The sequence below is a fragment of the Saccopteryx leptura genome, chromosome 1 (genome assembly GCF_036850995.1).
Source record: "Saccopteryx leptura isolate mSacLep1 chromosome 1, mSacLep1_pri_phased_curated, whole genome shotgun sequence".
Classification (NCBI taxonomy): domain Eukaryota; kingdom Metazoa; phylum Chordata; class Mammalia; order Chiroptera; family Emballonuridae; genus Saccopteryx; species Saccopteryx leptura.
This window is the reverse complement of record NC_089503.1, coordinates 162,280,486-162,299,247: the sequence shown is the minus strand read 5'-3', so window position 1 is coordinate 162,299,247 and position 18,762 is coordinate 162,280,486. Positions and strand designations below refer to the sequence as shown.

General features: G+C 46.8%; 1 protein-coding gene and 1 long non-coding RNA gene across 4 annotated transcripts; one reads left to right on the top strand and one right to left on the bottom strand.

Moving 5' to 3' along the window:
• Nucleotides 1-1,051: 1,051 nt before the first annotated feature.
• On the top strand, nucleotides 1,052-2,006 carry LOC136401307 (uncharacterized). The gene is made up of 2 exons (XR_010750497.1): nucleotides 1,052-1,136; nucleotides 1,351-2,006. It is a non-coding gene; the product is annotated as an uncharacterized lncRNA (long non-coding RNA).
• ADIPOR1 (adiponectin receptor 1) lies at nucleotides 1,578-18,041 on the bottom strand. 3 transcript variants are annotated; one of them, XM_066379327.1, is made up of 9 exons: nucleotides 17,920-18,027; nucleotides 13,708-13,759; nucleotides 10,630-10,863; nucleotides 8,850-8,966; nucleotides 7,012-7,183; nucleotides 6,346-6,532; nucleotides 4,559-4,746; nucleotides 3,253-3,446; nucleotides 1,578-2,440 (listed from the first exon to the last, which is right to left on the bottom strand). In XM_066379327.1, exons 3-9 carry the CDS (start codon nucleotides 10,768-10,770, stop codon nucleotides 2,312-2,314), a joined length of 1,128 nt encoding a protein of 375 aa, XP_066235424.1. In that variant the 5' UTR covers nucleotides 10,771-10,863; nucleotides 13,708-13,759; nucleotides 17,920-18,027; the 3' UTR covers nucleotides 1,578-2,311. The 3 variants fall into 3 exon arrangements, with proteins under 3 accessions (XP_066235424.1, XP_066235413.1, XP_066235435.1); XM_066379316.1 differs by lacking the exon at nucleotides 13,708-13,759 and having other exon boundaries at nucleotides 17,920-18,041; XM_066379338.1 differs by lacking the exons at nucleotides 13,708-13,759; nucleotides 17,920-18,027 and adding an exon at nucleotides 17,667-17,855.
• Between the last annotated feature and the right edge of the window lie 721 nt (nucleotides 18,042-18,762).

Sequence of the window (18,762 nt, the reverse complement as noted above, 5' to 3'; positions counted from 1 at the left end):
GATGGGATCGCGGGTCGCAAGTGCCCCGAAGGCGCTCGCGGCTCGCGGAGGATGCCAGGGACTCCCGAGCCCAGGAGCTGCTGGCGGTATGTCTTCCCCGCCAGGGTCTCGGAACCCTCTCCCGTGGAGAAAACCACTGACGCTCCCGCATTCTACCAGGAATGGCCCACGGTGGCCTTTCGGGCGGACGCTCGCCGTGGGGAACCGCCGACCGAGGCCCTGACCTCAGCATTCCGTGCATCACAATGGGGCCCGCCATCACCGGGGTCCTGCAGGTTGGAAGCCTGGGTCCTCTTCGCCCTGCTCCCAGTGCTGGGTCCGGAGAGAATGAGGTCCTGTTCTCCGTGGGGCCTTGAATAACTTAAGAGATAAACCAGAGCCCAGTGGTTCGTAGCAACCTCATTTTACGTTGTTTCCACCTTTCACATCCTATCCCTGTGACCTAGAATTATTCCTGACCTGGTGGGTGGGATTGTGGTATAGCTACAAGTTCTATAGGGGCATATTGGCAAAGTTAGCCAAAATTATGAATGCAGATATCCTTTGTGACTTTAATCCTTCGTAGGTACTCAGGAACATACATGATGTGTGTGCATGTCGTTTACAGATTAGATTGAAAACAATGTCCATCGGTAGGGGACTGGTTCAACAAAGTCCATCCATCAGTACAATAATAACATGAGGTTGTGGACAGGGTATATATACTTTGCTATTATTTGTATAAAGAGGTTGGGGACATATGTTCATATTTGCTTGTATATAAATAAAATGTACTTGGAAAGGTAAGAAATAAAGTGGTAACATCATTTTTTTTGGAGAGAGGAACTAGGGTTGGGAGATAGGACCAGAGGGAGATTTTTCCTCTCTGTATCTTTTGTACCTTTTGGACTTTTTGGTGAATTTAAAAATACAGTATGTACAATTTTAAAAGTAAAAATAATCCTCGTTTTCTGGATATAAATGCTAAATCAAAAACTTTTCCCATGTGAGAAGGAACTTAATAAAAGATGCTTTGTTTCGATTGTGCCCCATCCTCCAGAGAATAAAAGGTGGAGAAGCTGCCGGTGAGGAAGACAGCACACACGGTGGGGACTAGTTCAGCTTCTCCTGTTTTCAGGGGAACAGTCCTGTTTTAGGTCTTTTTTTTTTTTTTTTTTTTAAATTTTTTTATTTATTCATTTTTTTACAGAGGAGAGGGAGAGACAGAGAGAGAGAAAGGGGGGAGAAGCTGGAAGCATCAACTCCCATATGTGCCTTGACCAGGCAAGCCCAGGGTTTCGAACCAGCAACCTCAGCATTTCCAGGTTGACGCTTTATCCACTGCGCCACCACAGGTCAGGCCTGTTTTAGGTCTTTAAGTCATGGAAACACTGTCCTTGACAAACAAAAATATTTCTAGTTATTGGATTCTCTGACCCAATACCCTAGAGTCCAAACTTACTCTGAGTTTCGTAGGTCCATTCTGGAAGGCTAGGTCTGGATAAGGTGTCATCGGTCAGGTTTCATGCAGAATCTGAAATTACTCTCCCAGTTTTAACCCTCTGGAGTTATGTGCAAATAGTTGAGACCACACAGGGTAAATCTCTGAATGCTAATTGTCTTCTGTACTTCCTTTTATTATCATCATAGCCTTTGCATCAAGATACATAGCAATGATAGCAGATTTCTTTTTAAAGCTTAGTATTAAATATTAAATATCTTTTCCATTTTAATTTTACATTACTCTGCCAAGAAAAAAATTAAAACTCAGATTATCTGAAGCCTGGACACACTTCCATGATCAGCCAGACTGCATCAAAGTTGGTGACTCTCCTTCCTGCTATCAGCAGGTCCAGGCCCCAGAAACATGGGACCAGGTTACAAGCATTTCTGAAAAGTGTGCTACAAAACGGGTGGCCTGTTCTAAGCCAGGTTACAAAGTATGGACAGGGTAAGGGAGGGACATTTTCTTCCAGAAACAGAAATTCTGAAGAGTCCCAGTCCATTGTTTTTCCCCAAAATGGCTGGAGGTGGGGTAAAATCTCAACATGAGCTTCAAAGTATTCTGTGTGAGGGGACAGAGTTGCCTTGCTGAGGAAGGACTGCTTGAGGAGGGGCCTAGCCGAGTGGACCACGACCTTCCTCAGCGAAGGACATGGAAAGTTGATCCTTCTGCCCCAGGGTGGGAAGGTAGGCTGAAGCCTGGCTGGCGCTGAATTCTCTAAGAGGTTTCCTGTAGAAACAGACAACACAGACGCTTCCTCTCACTTCAGCAAAGAAGTTATTTTTAAAAGCACTTGGGAAGTTTCCCTTCCAGCCTCGTTTGGGAGGCTCAGAGAAGGGAGTCATCAGTACAGCCGCCTTCCAGGCCGTAGCGGAATTCCTGAAGGTTGGAGACCCCGTAGAAGTGGACAAAGGCTGCTGCTACCACCAGGACATGAAAAATCTGATGCGACTGGAACTGTAGGAATAAGAGATGCATGCCTCTTAGGGTACTGGCAAGGAGAGAGCAAATGAGGAGAAAGCTCTTACCTCATCTACTGTCTCTTTAAATTTTTTTTTTTAATATCATGAAAGTAATACACAGACACACACACAGATTTTAGTGAGAGGAGAGAGAGAGACAGGAACATCAATCCTGTATATGTCCTGACTTGGGAGCAAATTGGAAAGCGATGTATTTGTCGTAGAAAATTTTTTTAAAAGTCGTGTCAAAAATACACCAAAATGTGGCCCTGGCCGGTTGGCTCAGTGGTAGAGCGTTGGCCTGGCGTGCAGAAATCCCGGGTTCGATTCCTGGCCAGGGCACACAGGAGAAGCGCCCATCTGCTTCTCCACCCCTCCCCCTCTCCTTCCTCTCTGTCTCTCTCTTCCCCTCCCGCAGCCGATGCTCCACTGGAGCAGAGATGGCCCGGGCGCTGGGGATGGCTCCTTGGCCTCTGCCCCAGGCGCTAGAGTGGCTCTGGTTGCAACAGAGCGACGCCCCGGATGGGCAGAGCATCGCCCCCTGGTGGGCGTGCCGGGTGGATCCCAGTCGGGCGCATGCGGGAGTCTGTCTGACTGTCTCTCCCTGTTTCCAGCTTCAGAAAAATACAAAAAATAATAATAATAATAATAAAAAAATACACCAAAATGTTCATATTGGTTACTTCCCCCCAATTTCCCCTGTGTAAATAGATATACCCCAAACATCACACAATCCCATATCTGTCTCAGACCTCTTACTTGGGGCCGGTCCCTGACCACAGACACCGCCAGGAGGCCATTGCTTACCCAGATGTCAAACTTTCCAGGAAAGAAGCGCTCAGGAATGCGAGCAGCATAGAGGCCAGCTCCGGTGATGTACATCACAGCCATGAGGAAGAACCAGCCCATCTGGCCCACGGTGGTGGCCTTGACAAAGCCCTCGGCAATAGTAAAGTGCATGGTGGGCACAACGCCGCTTAAGCCAAGGCCCAGGAACACCCCTGCACAGAGCAGACACAAAGCTGTCAGGTGAGGGGACACCACTACACAGAGCACACTGCTGCCTCACTCTGGAATCCAAGTGTCTATGATAACTAGCTCTTTATTCAGGAAATGTAGCCACAAGATGGAGAATAGTGAACAGATATTTCTTCAACATCAGATAGGAAAAAGGCTTTGAACGTGTTTATATAGCTATTACCCTCTAAGGAGCAGCAAGAACCACCACCACACATTATTCATTATTTGTTAAGAAGCCTTGGCAAAATGAGAGACCAATACCTTCTGGTGGCTGACTTGAGTACAGAACCCAGAAGGCAAATCTTGAGGTGGCTTTGAGACAGAGAGAGTGGACAGGTTTCCCAGTGAGATTGTAAAAGTCTCAATCACCCAGGACTGACACCCAGGTTGGAAAATGTGGCTGCTGGGACAAGTAAGGTGATAGGAAGGGAAGAATGGGCACTTCTATCAACACCCCTGCAGCGCACACCACTGGATGGCTGGATGGCAGGAACTACCTTCACTTTTGTAGATATAGCCTTGTTAAAGCACTGTGCCTGGCACATGGTTGATGCTTGATGAAGATTTAATTTTCATCTGGCGGTTATACCACCAGACACTAAGAAATCTAAAGAGATCAATGGTGTGCTGCTGTAAGAAACAAAACTTAAAAGTCTAGATGGGACAACCCAAAGATGCCTGTGCTACCGGCTACTATCATAGCTGACTGGTGTTTTTGTTGAAACCAAGCTTCCTGCTTCTCCAGTAAAACAACTAGAGGTGTTTTCATTTTAACTCGTTGGTCTGAGTGCTTAGGACTCAGGTCACTGAAATGACTGCTCTGTACATTTTTTTTTAACTTTCTCAAACTAAACTGAGCTGTCATTTTTATACTTGTAGCTAATTGATAAACGTGTGTCCTGTTAGCACTCTACTAAAATAGTATGAAAACTAGGGGACAACTGAGTTTTACAATCCACACTGTTCTGAAAGTTCTAAACACAAATCAGGGTTTGAGTTGGGTCCTCAGACTGCAAATCTTAGGGCCTAAGGTTGAGCCTATCAGAGGTCAAAGTCCAAATACCTATGAGAGTTATATCTTCTTCCAACCCACCTGCTCTTGTCTGCCGGTGTTTTGGAGTGGCAAACCGGTCCCACTGCGCCACAATGATAGCAGAAATGCCCAGGACGCAGACAATGGAGAGGTAGATGAGCCGTGGCTGTGGGGAGCAGTAGAAGGAGTAATAGAGCCAGGGGACAAAGCTCCCCATGATGAGTAGAGCAATCCCTGAATAATCCAGTCTGAAAGAGAGCCACAAAATCAAAATGCATTAGTGGGAGAAATGAAGACTTCCTACGGCTCGTTTAAACATTTTTTCTGTTCTCTACCTGCTCCCAGATCTGACCATCCTGTCTCTTATCTATATCCTAGACTGAAATCCCAAAGGTCAAACACTTCTCTTTGCAGTGGAAAAGTTTCTCTCTCTTTCTCTTTTATTAGCGAGAGAGACAGATTGGAAGGGAGAAAGATGAGAAGAATCAACCCCTAGTTGCATCACTTTAGTTGTTCATTGATTGCTTCTCATACATGCCTTGACCAGGGGGCTCCAGCCAAGCCAGTAACCATAGGATCATGTCGGTGATCCCACACTCAAGCTGGCGACCCCACGCTTAAGCTGGGCGAGCCCATGCTTAAGCTAGTAACCTTGGGGTTTCAAATCTGGGTCCTCAGCATCCCAGGTTGATGCTCTCTCCACTGTGCCACCACGGGTCAGGTGGGAAAGGTTCTAAGAGTCCCTGATCACAGAACTTTCTCTCTCTCTTCCCATCATGAACAGCCATGTCCCCCAAGTGAGCACTTAAATTCAGCTCTGTCATAACCAGCTGGTTCCCAGCTTCACACTCAGGAAGGGCTCTGAATATCACCCAGTTCTGATAGGTGGCATTCTAAAACCAAAATCCTTAAATTGGGAGTAGTATTTTTTTTTTTTTTTTTTTTTTTACAGAGACAGTGAGTCAGAGAGAGGGATAGACAGGGACAGACAGACAGGAACGGAGAGAGATGAGAAACATCAATCATCAGTTTTTCATTGGACGCCTTAGCTGTTCATTGATTGCTTTCTCATATGTGCCTTGACCACGGGCCTTCAGCAGACCAAGAAACCCCTTGCTGGGGCCAGTGACCTTGGGTTCAAGCTGGTGGGCTTTTTGCTCAAACCAGATGAGCCCATGCTCAAGCTGGGGACCTCAGGGTCATGAACCTGGGTCTTCCGCATCCCACTCCGATGCTCTATCCACTGCGCCACCGCCTGGTCAGGCTATTGGGAGTAGTATTAAGAGGTACTGTTCTGTTTTAATTGACTTTTAAATGCTAAAAATGTATTCGTTACTGGTGTTATTGGAAAAAACAAAATAACCCATCACTAAAACCAACAACAGAACAAGCAAACGTAGAACTCCAGGCTGAGCTGGGCTTTTGGAAGGCAGCAGATGATGGACATCTGGGGCTTGCAGCAGTGCGTGGGCAGTGAAGATAAGCTCCTTAGCTATGGGCAGGAACACAGCAGAAAGCAGCACAGGAGACACACCACTCCCTGCTTGGCTAGAGTGCGTGGTCTCAGAAGGCAGCCCACTAACACCAAAGCTCACACAGGCTAGTGTGTGCAGGTAGGAAATATATCCCACACCTGGGCCCTAGCTGTTGAGGTGGTTGCCATGAATTTTTTCATGAAGGATTTAAGGGAAAGCCCCATCACCCTATTATATCCACAATGTAGAAAGCCTTTCCTCTGGCACAACAGGGCATCTTTCAGGGTCACTGAGTCCCAGTACTCAGCGCTCAGATCACAGTATGTGACAATGGCCTGGCCTTTCCACGTTGACAAAAGTTCTTTCACTCACTTGGAAAATGTCCGAGAGACCTTCTCTGAATGACAGTAGACGGTGTGAAAGAGCCAGGAGAAGCTGAGGCAGAGCACTGCACCCAAGAAGAACATCCCAAAAACCACCTTCTCCTGCAGGGGGGCCATGAAGTACATGTTTGGTCTGAGCATGGTCAAGATTCCCAAAAAGAGAAACAACACGAAACCTAGAGGAGGAAAAGGAAAAAGCCTGAGGGAGGGGGAACGTGTATATTTTGACAGTTGATGGTATTAAATCAGGACTAACACTACAGTGTTAGCTGTGGGAACTGCAGACTGAAATTTCAATGGAAAACAGCAGTCACATAAACCCAGACAAAAAGACCATTTATAAAACAGCATTTTGCGGTGACAGTGGGAATTTCTGAAATGGAAGGAACTGCCTGCATGCTGGACAGCTCTCCCAGGGATCACAAGACAACCCCGAGTTCCATTTTCTTCTACCATTTCTAGCCCCCTCCCTCTGCTCATCTTAAAGCTCAATGACCAATAGTTAACCAGCTCACTGGTGGTTCACAGGCACAAGGCCAGCTTTCAATCGAGCAGAACAACTCTTTTTCTTCCTTCCCAGGGACAAAGGCTCTGTACAACCCTTCAGCACTTAAGGCGACAAAAAAGACTGCCTTTTCCCACCCAAACCTCTCACCAAGCAGATGGGTCCAGATATTGCCAGTCTCTGTGTGGATGCGGAAGATGCTCTTGAAGCAAGCCCGGAAGGAGGGCATGGGCGGTCTGTGGCCGTGCAGCAGGTAGTCGTTGTCCTTCAGCCAGTCGGGGAGCACATCGTATGGGATGACCCTCCAGCGTCCTTCCCAGACCTAGAATAGTTGACCTTTGAACAATGCAGGCTTGGATTGCACAAGTCCCCTTATCCATGTTTCAGCTGCATAGTTGATTGGCATCCCTAACTTCATTGTTCAGAGTCAGCTGTAGACACACACTCTCTAAGCAAGGCCCAAGAGAACACCAGTTTTCCTAAGGACGAGGGGTGGAGGGGGACATCAGTCAGGCTTTGGCTGGGCTCAGGTAATGGGGGAACCAGGCTGGACCTGGAGACCCAGAACACAGCATGAAAGTGGCAATAGCAGAATGGACTGAGTCCTGACCATATTCTTGATGCCTCTGTTCGTGTGTCAGGTCAGGTTATCTGGAGAACTAAACAAAGTAAGGCAGGACCTCCTTTAAGCTACTTGAAGTTTCAAAATTAAGTGAATAAAGTGAACAGAAGAGACAAATTGTACTCATGGCTTTCTGAAGCCACACAGTTGAGCTCTCCATGGCACCTTTCCTCCAGGAATATCTGGCTGTCCCTGCTCCACCCTCCCCCAGTGGGTTTTAAGTTCGCACTAGGTTGAGACAATGTCTTTTTAGAGCAAAGGTTTTGTGGGGTTTTCTTGACAGAGATAGAGAATGAGTCATATAGAGGGACAAACAGGGACAGACAATAGGAAGGGAGAAAGATGATAAGCATCAATTCTTCATTGCAGCACCTTAGTTGTTCCATTGATTGCTTTCTCATATGTGCCTTGACTGGGGGACTACAGCAGAGCGAGGGACCCCTTGCTCAAGCCAGCAACCTTGGGCTCAAGCCAGTGACTGTGGGCTTTAAGCCAGCAACCATGTGGTCATGTCTATGATCCCACACTCAAGTCAGCGACTTTGGGGTTTCAAACCTTGGTCCTCCACGTCCTAGTCCGATGCTCTATCCACTGTGCCACTGCCTGGTCAGGCTAGAGCAAAGGTTCTTAACAGAATCCAGGGAGTAGATAGAAAAATTTATCTTCATTTTTACTCACCTTTAACTAAAATTTAATATTTCCCTCAATTATAAATGTAAACAACAAACCACAATAGGCCTGACATGTGGTGGCGCAGTGGATAAAGCATCGACCTGGAAATGCTGAGGTCGCTGGTTCAAAACCCTGGGCTTGCCTGGCCAAGGCACATATGAGAGTTGATGCTTCCAGCTCCTCCCCCCTTCTCTCTCTCTGTCTCTCTCTCCTCTCTAAAATGAACAAATAAAAAAAAAAATTAAAAAAAAAAAACCACAATAGAATTAGAACTGTGACTGTCAGTAACTAAAATCACAGATAATTTTACACATTAGTTTTACATACATCAAAATATTTCTATTCATCACTACTTAGAATCTGTAAGTGTTAATGTTATAACTTGTCATTAATGCATATTTCATGTGTTAATAAAGGAGCCTGCATTACTGTACCCATTTTAATATCTTAATGACTGCCAGAAGGGGCCAGAGCAGAAAAATTAAGAGTTCTGTTTTAGAAAATATTTTGAATAAAGCCTAACACATTAGGCCATAAAAATATGCTACCCTTTCCCTGGATTTACTTCACCTTGGGCACAAAAAATCTACACACAGGAATAAAAAGTCTTCAGCCTAGTGCAGGCCTGCTACCTGGGACATCCCCAAGAAGCCCATCACCCCTCCCATCCAGGACAGAAGCTCCCAGGCTGCACCTTATACACGAACTCCTCCATCTTCTCCATGGCATGGTGGGCTTGCAGCGGAAGTGTCAGGACCCGCACCTCTTCTTCCTCCTCCTGGGGCCCTGGGCATGCTTGTTCTTCTTCAGCCTGTGTGAACAAACCAACACAAACCAACCCCAGCAGTCATCTCATAACTGTTCTATTCCAGATCAGACAAATCCAGGGAAACCCAAACTCAACGCTTTGTGCACATGGCCTGTGGCCTCTTCTCCAAAAGCATGACAGTAAGTTTAGGGCACTCCGTTCAGGATTTACTGGTGCTGTGTAAATGCTGAGGTGAGAGCTCAGTTTAGACAGTAGTCAGGCTGGCGGAGATGACAGTGGAGGGAGGGACACAGGATCAGCACCAAACCCAAATGTTCATTCATTTGTTTGTTTAGTGAGAGGAGGGGAGGCAGAGACAGACTCCTGATGCGCCCTGACTGGGATCCCCCCCTCCCCGGAAGACCACTAGGGGGCAATTCTCTGCCCATCTGGGGCCCTTGCTCTGTTGCAACTGGAGCCATTTTTTTGCGCCCGAGGCAGAGGCCATGGAGCCATCCTCAGCACCTGAGGTCAAATCATTCCAATCAAGCCATGGCTGCAGGAGGGGAAGGGGGGGGAAGAAGTGAGAGAGGAGGGGTGGAGAAGCAGATGGGTGCTTCCTGTGCGTGCCCTGACCAGGAATCGAACTCAGGACATCCACACGTGGGGCCAGCACTCTACCACTGAGTCAACCGGCCTGGGCTCCCAAATGTTCTTTAAGTCTGAAAATCTGAGTGCCACCCCTCACCCCCAAATCTTCCATCTTCCATTGTAGTAGTTCTCAACTACTCCAATTTCCCAAATACTTCCATCTTCTAGACCATGAAATTCTCAAAACAAGGAGAAAGACAGTCTCAGAGATCCCCTCAGGACTGAAATCCGCTCCCTGTTCCCTGCTTGCTGACTCTGGGGATGCCATGATGACTAAATTGTATCCATAGTAGCTCCCAGGAGGACCAGAGCCCCAGAACTGGCTCCGACAGGAAAGAGCAGCACTGACCCCTGTGCCGGAAAGAGCCCTGACACGAGAGTGCAACTGGCGGAGCACCTGTCCTCCACAGGCTCTGTCCCAGACTCCAGACCATGGAGGAGAGCTCCACACTTCAGCTCCTTCCCTGAGCTATCTGTTCTTGAGAAAGCAATCAATGAACAACTAAGGTGTCATTATCTGCTCTCCTGCTGATGGCCCTGGTGAACAAATGGCCCCTTTCAGACTTTGTGACACAGAGTCCTGCTTGCTTACCCTAAGAGCAGCACTCTCCTGTCCTCAGTAACAGAGTCCTTGGTTTTGTTCAGGGTGCAATGTTACTGTAATTTTACTCAGGCCCAATGAAAAGGTTGCACTGTCCAACTTCCACTGCAGCTGAGTGTGACTAAGTACAAGTTCCGACCTCTGGCAGATGGGATGTAACTGGGAGTGTCCAGGCACTTCCAGAAAGGGTGGGTCCTTCTCCTTCCTCCTTTGTGCTGGCTACTGTGTGGGCGTGTTGATGGACATTAAGATAAAGGAGGGGCAAGGCAGGTACCTGACAGTGGTACAGCCTTGACCTGCTTCCTCCTATTAGTCTTTTACTGGACAGAATCCTATCTTGCCAGAGCCACAGGGATTTTTGTCATGTGAAGCCGAACCTAGTCCTAGCTGTGAGTTGAGAGCTTACAAAGTGCAGATGGAGGAGGTGAAGGAGAGAGTCCAACCAAGGGACGGACTCCTGGGAAGATGACTTACTTTGGTTGGACTGGCAGCTCCCCGTTTGCCCTTCTCTTCTAGCAGGGGTCCTAGCTCAGCCAGCTCCACCGTGTCCGTCTCCCTGTTGCTGGCAGGAGCCCCATTGCCCTGTGCCGCCACAGGTCCTTTGTGAGAAGACATCTAGCTGGTTCCTCAATACCCTGCAGCTTCAGCTTGGGGAAAGGCTGGGTGTCTCAGCCCCAGAGGGCAGAGATCTCCCTATGATGGCAGACACTGAAAGCAAACACAACATGAAGGGTGTTGACAATTTATTCCTCTCAGAGTTCTGAAGCCACAAGTCAGTACTGAATAGACACTAGCTAAACAACACATCCTGTTTCCAATTCTTTTTTAAGTGAGAGGAGGGGAGATAGTGAGGCAGACTTCCGCATGTGTCCAGACCAGGATCCACTTGGCAACCCCCTTCTGGGGCAGATGTTTGAATCAACTGAGCTATCCTCAGCACCTAAGGCTGACACTCAAACCAACAGAGCCACTGGCTGTGGGAGGGAAAGAGGGAGAGAAGGGGAGAAGCAGATGGTCACTTCTCATGTGTGCTCTGACCAAGGATCGAATCCCGGACATCCACATACCAGGCCAATGCTCTATCCACTGAGCAAACCGGCCAGGGACCCTGTCTCTAATTCTAAAGGCCAATTAATTGCTAAAATGAAATCTATTCCTTCTTTTCCCTCTTTAATATTACTCTTTACTCAGAACCCCTTACAAGGTTGAAAATATCATATAACACTTGGTTGCTTGACCTCAAAGCATCTGTGATTTTTGTACCAAACTGTCACCACAGAAAAATAGCTATCCACCCTCAACTCCTTCCCATGGGTATGGAGCCCATTGAGTGAGAAGAAATAGCCCATCATTCCCAAAGCTAGTTCTGCTCAAGAAACATCTGGCTTTGAGATTATGAAGCCAATACACGAAGTCAACACCTGGCTGTAACTACAAGACCTCCGAGGCTTAGTAAAGAATTTAATGCCAACTGAACTCAGCTTGGTTTTATTTACAAATGCTCTGACAAGTGTGCCCTGCACGCAAAAGGAGCTTGTGAGCTAGGTGTCCAGTGGTTAATTTCTCTGCAAAGTCTACTAATTCTATTATATTATTTGATCCTAGGTTGAACACCTGGATAATAAGCTTCATAACAACCGCTCTTTAAAGGAACCAATAACTTACCTGGAAGCAGGAAGCTGAAAACAAGGAGGTAGCCTGGCCAGCCACCCCAGATCATAACCTAAGTCCCACTCAAATTAGATTTTCAGAAATGGCCATACAGATCCTTTAGGAAAACCAGAGAAACCCAGAACTCGGTTTTCTAGGAACAGTCTCAAAACCTTTCAGGTTTTCCTGAGTTAGATTTCAGGCAGTAGTCTTTAATCAAGCCTCAGAGAAATAAAAATTTTATTGAGAAGTGCCCAAAGATTTCCACAGCCTTGTAAATTACTAGTTTCTTTCTCTCAGAAATAAAGGAGTTTATTGATCATAGCAGCAACAGCAGCCAGAATATTAGCATTTTTTGCACTAGTTACCAGAGTCCCAATAACCAGAGGGCAATGCAAGGAGGGCCAGGTAACACCTGCACTGATTTACAAGAGGGGAAATGTAGGCTTAGGGAACCCAAATCGTTTCTAAGGGGCAGAGTGCGCATGACCACTCCTGAGACTTGATCTCCCCTGGCTGTTCACTATACAAGCATCTTTACCAACATCTTTGACATCTCGTACCAGTTATCTCTCTATTTTTTAATCCAAGAGTAACCACACTTTCTTCTCAGGGATTTTAATTGGGTTTAGATAGTCAGGTGAGGTCAGTCCTCAAGTTTCAAAAGTCATGCTATGCTCAACTCACAAGCACAGCTGAAAGCATCAGGCAAATCTAGTTCGAGAGCAAACAATAATTCCCCGTGCAGCAGACCTTTACGTGGTCTCAACATATAGGAAGTTCCTCTTCCTGCAAGTATGCAAGACTGACAAGACAAATGCCACTTAATCAACAACTGAGCCCATGGACAACAGGAAGCTGGAGGCCCCTGAAAACCTCAGGACAGAGGCAACCCACGTGAGAAGAAACATTGAGAAATCCTTTTCAACAGGTTGACCACAAAACCTGTTTCCTCAAAGTGAAGTACTACCCCATCAACAGCTTGACCTATACTGAAAAATAATTTATACTGGAGAAAAAATATAAATAGCTTTGGGCATCTTGGAGAAGTAAGTCTCAAAAGGGGAATATTAGCTCAGAATACTGCTGCCAGTACTTTAGAGGCAGGCCAAAAAAATTATTCTCGGGTTCTAGGATACAGTATTACATAGGTGACAAATTGATACATATCCCTGATTTTGATCAGAGCTCACATTTCAAAATGAATTAATGGGGCAGCATTTCCGCCAACAAGCACAAGACAATACTTTTTATCACTTGCTAAGGGTTTATGCTTGTGGAGATTTCTCCTTTCCTTGAAATCTAACAAATGTATTGATATTTCATACTGCACCCTAAGACATTCTAAGGTTTTGTGCAGAATAAAAAGTTTAACAAGCAAAGTCATTGTCTTCAAAGAGCCTACAATTCGATGGCATAAAGTAATGTGAGGTATGTACAGTCAGTGATATAATTTCACTGCTCCAGGAGCAGTGGAGAGAGAGAACCCCTAAGCTAGAATGGCCACACACTAAGTTCAGTTATTTCTAATGCTGTGTAAAACTATTTTACTAGAAGTAATGAGAATAATATAGACAAACTTCAAGTTGGGCAACTAGGGTCAGAAATCAGAAGCAAAACCCAGGTTAGTATTCTTATAACTTCCTCATTTAATCTGAAAAATTTCTACGCCGTCAAGTCCAGCATTCTCTTAGTCTCTTGGCCATCATTAAAGTCTTTTCCCTTTCTGTCCAAATCACGTGTTGCTAAGTCTTCTGATTCCCCCCAGCTCCTATGCCCCTGCCCCCCAGTAACGTCTCCTAGACTCAGAATCACTAAACCTAACACCCCAGTTAATTGACAAACCCGCCATCAGCTACAACTCATCATACAAGACATGTCATCATGCATTGAAATACATACAATGGAGGTCATCATAGTGAGCAAAGTCCACTGTCCACTTTGGTCTTCTAAACTGTAGCAACAGAAACAGGAAAGGGAGAGATAGGGATCGGAGGTCTGGCAAGAAAGAAAAGCAAGTAATACTAGGACCTAAAAATATAATTTCTGACAGGGTAGACCACTCACAAACAATTGGGAATGATTATAAGCGTTTTGGTCTCTCTGACATATAAATCAGCATACACCCCTAAGTTGTTAAGACTGATTCTGGGAACACTCAGGAGAGACAAATACACTTCAGCTGTCTATATCCTTATGTCAAACTCAAACTCACCTCAAACTCACCACACTGGATGTAGCAAGTTATAAGTGGGCCAAACTCCATGGAGTGCATTTTTGATGGGATTTCTTCAATTCCAGCTAATAAGTCTTTACCACTAAGCTTTCTAAATGGATAGACCCATATTAGAAAATAGAGCTGTGGACGCAGGGAGGTATTTGTGTGCCAAACTTGGGAAAGGACTGATTTTTAAAAAAAATTTTACTTATTAATTTTACAGAGAGAGGAAAGGTGAAAGAAACACCAGTTTGTTGTTCCACTTATTTATGCATTCACTGCTTGATTCTTGTATGAGCCCTGACCAGGGATCGAACCTGCAACCTTAGCATATTGGGACAATGCTGCTCAGCCAGTGCCCAGGACTGATTTTTTTTTCTTTTTTTTTTTTTCTAGATTTTATTTATTCATTATAGAGAGGGGAGAGAGAGAGAGAGAGAGAGAGAGAGAGAGAGAGAGAGGGAGGGAGCCACAACTCTCATATGTGCCTTGACCTGGCAAGCCCAGGGTTTTGAACCGGCAACCTCAGCGTTTCTAGGTTGACGTTTTATCCACTGAGCCACCACAGGTCAGGCTGACTTTTTTTTTAATTTTAGTGAGAGGGCCCTGGCCAGTTGGCTCAGTGGTAGAGCATTGGCCTGGCGTGCAGGAGTCTCGGGTTTGATTCCCGGCCAGGGCACACAGAAGAAGCGCCCAACTGTTTCTCCACCCCTCCCCCTCTCCTTCCTCTCTCTCTCTTCCCCTCCCACAGCCAAGGCTCCATTGGAGCAAAGTTTGCCCTGGTGCTGAGGATGGCTCTGTGGCCTCTGCCTCAGGCGCTAGAATGGCTCTGGTTGCGGCAGAGCATCGCCCCCTGGTGGGCATGTCGGGTGGATCCTGGTCGGGCGCATGCGGGAGTCTGTCTGACTGCCTCCCCGTTTCCAACTTCAGAAAAAGACAAAAAAATAAAAATAAAAATAATTTTAGTGAGAGAAGGAGAGGCAGAGAGACAGAATCCTGCATGCACTGGAACCCAGATCCACCCCGCAAGCCCACTAGGGGGCGATGCTCTGCCCATCTGGGACCCTTGCTCCATTGCAATCAGAAATCAGAGCCATTTTTTAGCAACCAGGACTGATTCTTTTCTCTCTCTCTCTTTTTTTTTTTTTTTTACAGAGACATAGCGAGAGTCAGAGAGAGGGATAGATAGGGACAGACAGGAACAGAGATGAGAAGCATCAATCATCAGTTTTTTGTTGCGACACCTTAGTTGTTCATTGATTGCTTTCTTGTATGTGCCTTGACCGTGGGCCTTCAGCAGACGGAGTAACCCCTTGCTCAAGCCAGCAACCTTGGGTCCAAGCTGGTGAGCTTTGCTCAAACCAGATGAGCCCGCGCTCAAGTTGGTGACTTCGGGTTCTTGAACTTGGGTACTCCGCATCCTGGTCCAGTGCTCTATCCACTGTGCCACCGCCTGGTCAGGCCAGGACTGATTCTTAATCACCAGCCAGCTACTTGGAGAGTTTATTTCCCTCACAGTTTTTTGAGACATTTATTCTTTGAACCAGTTCTCAAGTTTCCCAGGCTATAGCACAATCCTCCCCTGGAGCAAAGGCACAGAGCTTCTAGTTTTTAATCTGGGATCCCTGGAGCCTTAGGGAATCCATGGGTAGGCTCTACCTATGCCTACCTGACTTTGTTTTAAAAGAAGACTAGTCGAGCAGTAAAGACAAGGAACAGCTATCTTTTCCTCTATATACCCTGTTAGAGAAGGACAGTTTCATAGCAATAGTTGGGGAAAAATGAATCCAGGCAAAGGCCTATGTTTGAAAATTACCGAAGTGTAGCAATGGGGTCTCAGCTTTCCTACTTGATGCCAAGTCACTGACTTAAGAGTGTGAAGCGGAAAATCACAAACTAATGTCCTTTGCAACTCTTCTCCGGTTAAAGTGGTCCCACAGAAGAGGTCTTTTAGATTCCAAACAGACAGGCAAGCTTTTCAAATGCTAAGCCAAGCCAAAAAAAAGAAAAAGAAGAAAAAGAAATAAAATGATATACAGGCACATGAAGGAGTTTCATGCCAGTCCCTGTTTGTAATCAAATACATCTCCGATATATAAGGTCCGTGGTTACACAACATAGTGATCACTTTATATTATGTGTCCCAGATGCCCTGATGAAAAAAGCAAACGAGCTGCATGCCTAGAAGCCAATCAGTTGGAACTGGTTTGTCCAGAGAGCACTTTCAGCGGCCTTTCAATCCAAGTGATGGGACAAAATAATATACCTGGAGTGTCACTTCGGCTTCATGTTACAAAGAAGTAGAGACCTCCAAGGCAGGGAAATAGAAAGCAAACTTACTGGCCTAGAAAGAAATGCAAATTATTTTGTTTTTGTTCTTTTCCTTAATTGTTTTATCCTTTTATTATTATTTTTTAATTCACTCTTCCATAAAAGAATTCTTGGAAAGGTACAATAAGGTTAGACTAAAGAAACTAAAGAGGGCCTAAAAGTCTATCAAAGATGGTGTACTTTATCCATTAGCAGTGGGGAGGCTGGAGGATTCATGCTTCTTCCTGATACTTGCCTGAAATTTTTTTCTACTTGCAGGCAAAGTGGTTAATTTTATTTTAAATTTCTTGGAAATCACACAGTATCTTGCTACTGAGAACAAAATGCTTTCAGATTTACTCTGTAAATAGGTATAGTGGAAGTTCTCTAAGATACACCTTCACAGTACGTAGCACACCAGCTTTTAGACTGATTCCTCAAGTATCACCCACTACATGGGGACAGAAGTTACTACTGTACTGGAATAAAGAAACTGAGTGGCTGTGAGCTGGGAACTGCTATCTGATATTGCAATTTGTTTAGCATCACCCAGTCTAAATTCCTCCTACTGTGCAGATACTACAAAAATATCAGGAACAGCAGTTGCACCGTAACAGGTGACCCAAGCCCCAAGAGAGAAAAGCAAGGAAGAGACCCCAAGTACTTCATTTCAGAAAAGAGCCAGCCATTATAATGTTCACTTGATTTAAGTTGGTAGCTTAAATCCCTATTTTCCGTCTTCTCACTATTTGAGGGAAACACTATGGTTAACCCACTAAAGTACTATGCAAGCCTTTTATTTTTCCTCCCACACCTGATTCTGTGTCAACTGAAATGCGCTTTCTCAGTTTCCCACCACCTATGAATAGAAGAAACTGAGGGAAAGTATGTTTATCTACTTTATGTTCTTAAAAATTGAACACTATTGAATACGAAACCTCAAACATAGCATGGCATACATCAATGCGAGATTTCTAGGGTAATGAAATCTCGTTTTCCCCCAAAGTACTGTAGATTTTGCTTCAGAGTGTAGGAATATCTTAAAGGGTAAACTGTCCATTAACCTCCTTTAAAGGGTAAACTGTCCATTAACCTCCCTTTTCCCATCAAGGTGGGGGCACTGTTTTGTGTTGGTCGAGGAACCCTGGGGCTCCCAAGGCAGGTGTTCTCTGCTGGGACAGGCAGCCCAGGCCGCCCCCGCCCCGAACCCCGGCTCCCTAATTGTCTCAAGCGGCAGCCCGGGGACCACGCTTAGCTCCGGGCCTGGCCCATTCTGAGCCCGATCCCGAGTGCAGACGGCTCATCCCCCGCGGGGCTGGAAGGCAGCACTCACCAGGACGGCGGGCAGTTGGGGAAACTGGGGACCGGCAGCCTGAGGTGGCTTCTGAGGTCGCCTCGGCGGCCGCGCGCAGTAGGAGGGGCCGGAAATGTTTACAACACAGACCGCGGCGGAGCCGGGAGGCGCGGCCGGCTCCAGGGCCGAGGGTCTCGGACCCCAGGGACCCTTGGGACGTCCAGGCGCCCTGTGTCCCCACTCTCTACTGGTTCCTGCTCACTCGCTCGCGGCAGCAGCCCCGGAAACTTACCGCCAGACGACAGGCTCAGCTGGGGGCCGCAGACCCCGCGCTACATCCCGCAGCGCGGCAGGCGGTCAGCGCCCCAGCGGCCCCGATCTTGACGCTCTCCGCGCCGGAAAAGGTTCCCAACACACTACGTCACCTCCGCCCCTGCGGGCCAATCACAGGCCTGCTCCCCTCAAACACGCCCACCTAGGCCACTCCCCCGCTCTGCCCCTAATTCTGAGCTCCACTTCCACGGCCAGTCGCGCAGGGAGCTGTGGAAGAAGAAAGCATCAGAGGGTCAGACCTAACCGAATCCCACGAAGGATCGCCGAATTTCATTCCATGCGCCTTTCCTCTACGCTAGCAAACCCCCTGTACCTCACCTATGACCAACGTCTGTCCTTTATCTTCGAATCACTTATTCCTTTTTCAATCTCTTGGTCTCTCCCTCCAAGTATTGTTGAGCCCTTCACGTGCGAGGTACTGGGGTAGGCTTCAGTTCGGCCCTTGTTATTGGGTTGGGGAATAAGTTCGTAGCGTTTTTATATTTTATTTTACAACAATTTGTTTGCTGTTTGGCAAAGGGTAAGTATTCATTCGATAAAACTCTTTCTGCTCTAGCCCTGGCTGGTTGGCTCAGCGGTAGAGCGTCGGCCTGGCATGCGGGGGACCCGGGTTCGATTCCCGGCCAGGGCACATAGGAGAAGCGCCCATTTGCTTCTCCACCCCCCCCTCCTTCCTCTGTCTCTCTCTTCCCCTCCCGCAGCCAAGGCTCCATTGGAGCAAAGATGGCCCGGGTGCTGGGGATGGCTCCTTGGCCTCTGCCCCAGGCGCTAGAGTGGCTCTGGTCGTGGCAGAGCGATGCCC

Coding starts and splice junctions, on each gene's coding strand:
- ADIPOR1 (XM_066379316.1), bottom strand. CDS start 10,770: ATGTCTTCTCACAAAGGACCTGTGGCGGCACAGGGCAATGGGGCTCCT. Junction 8,967..10,629: donor GAGCTGCCAGTCCAACCAAA/GTAAGTCATCTT, acceptor TTGTTCACACAG/GCTGAAGAAGAACAAGCATG. Junction 4,747..6,345: donor GTCTCTCGGACATTTTCCAA/GTGAGTGAAAGA, acceptor GCTCTCTTTCAG/ACTGGATTATTCAGGGATTG.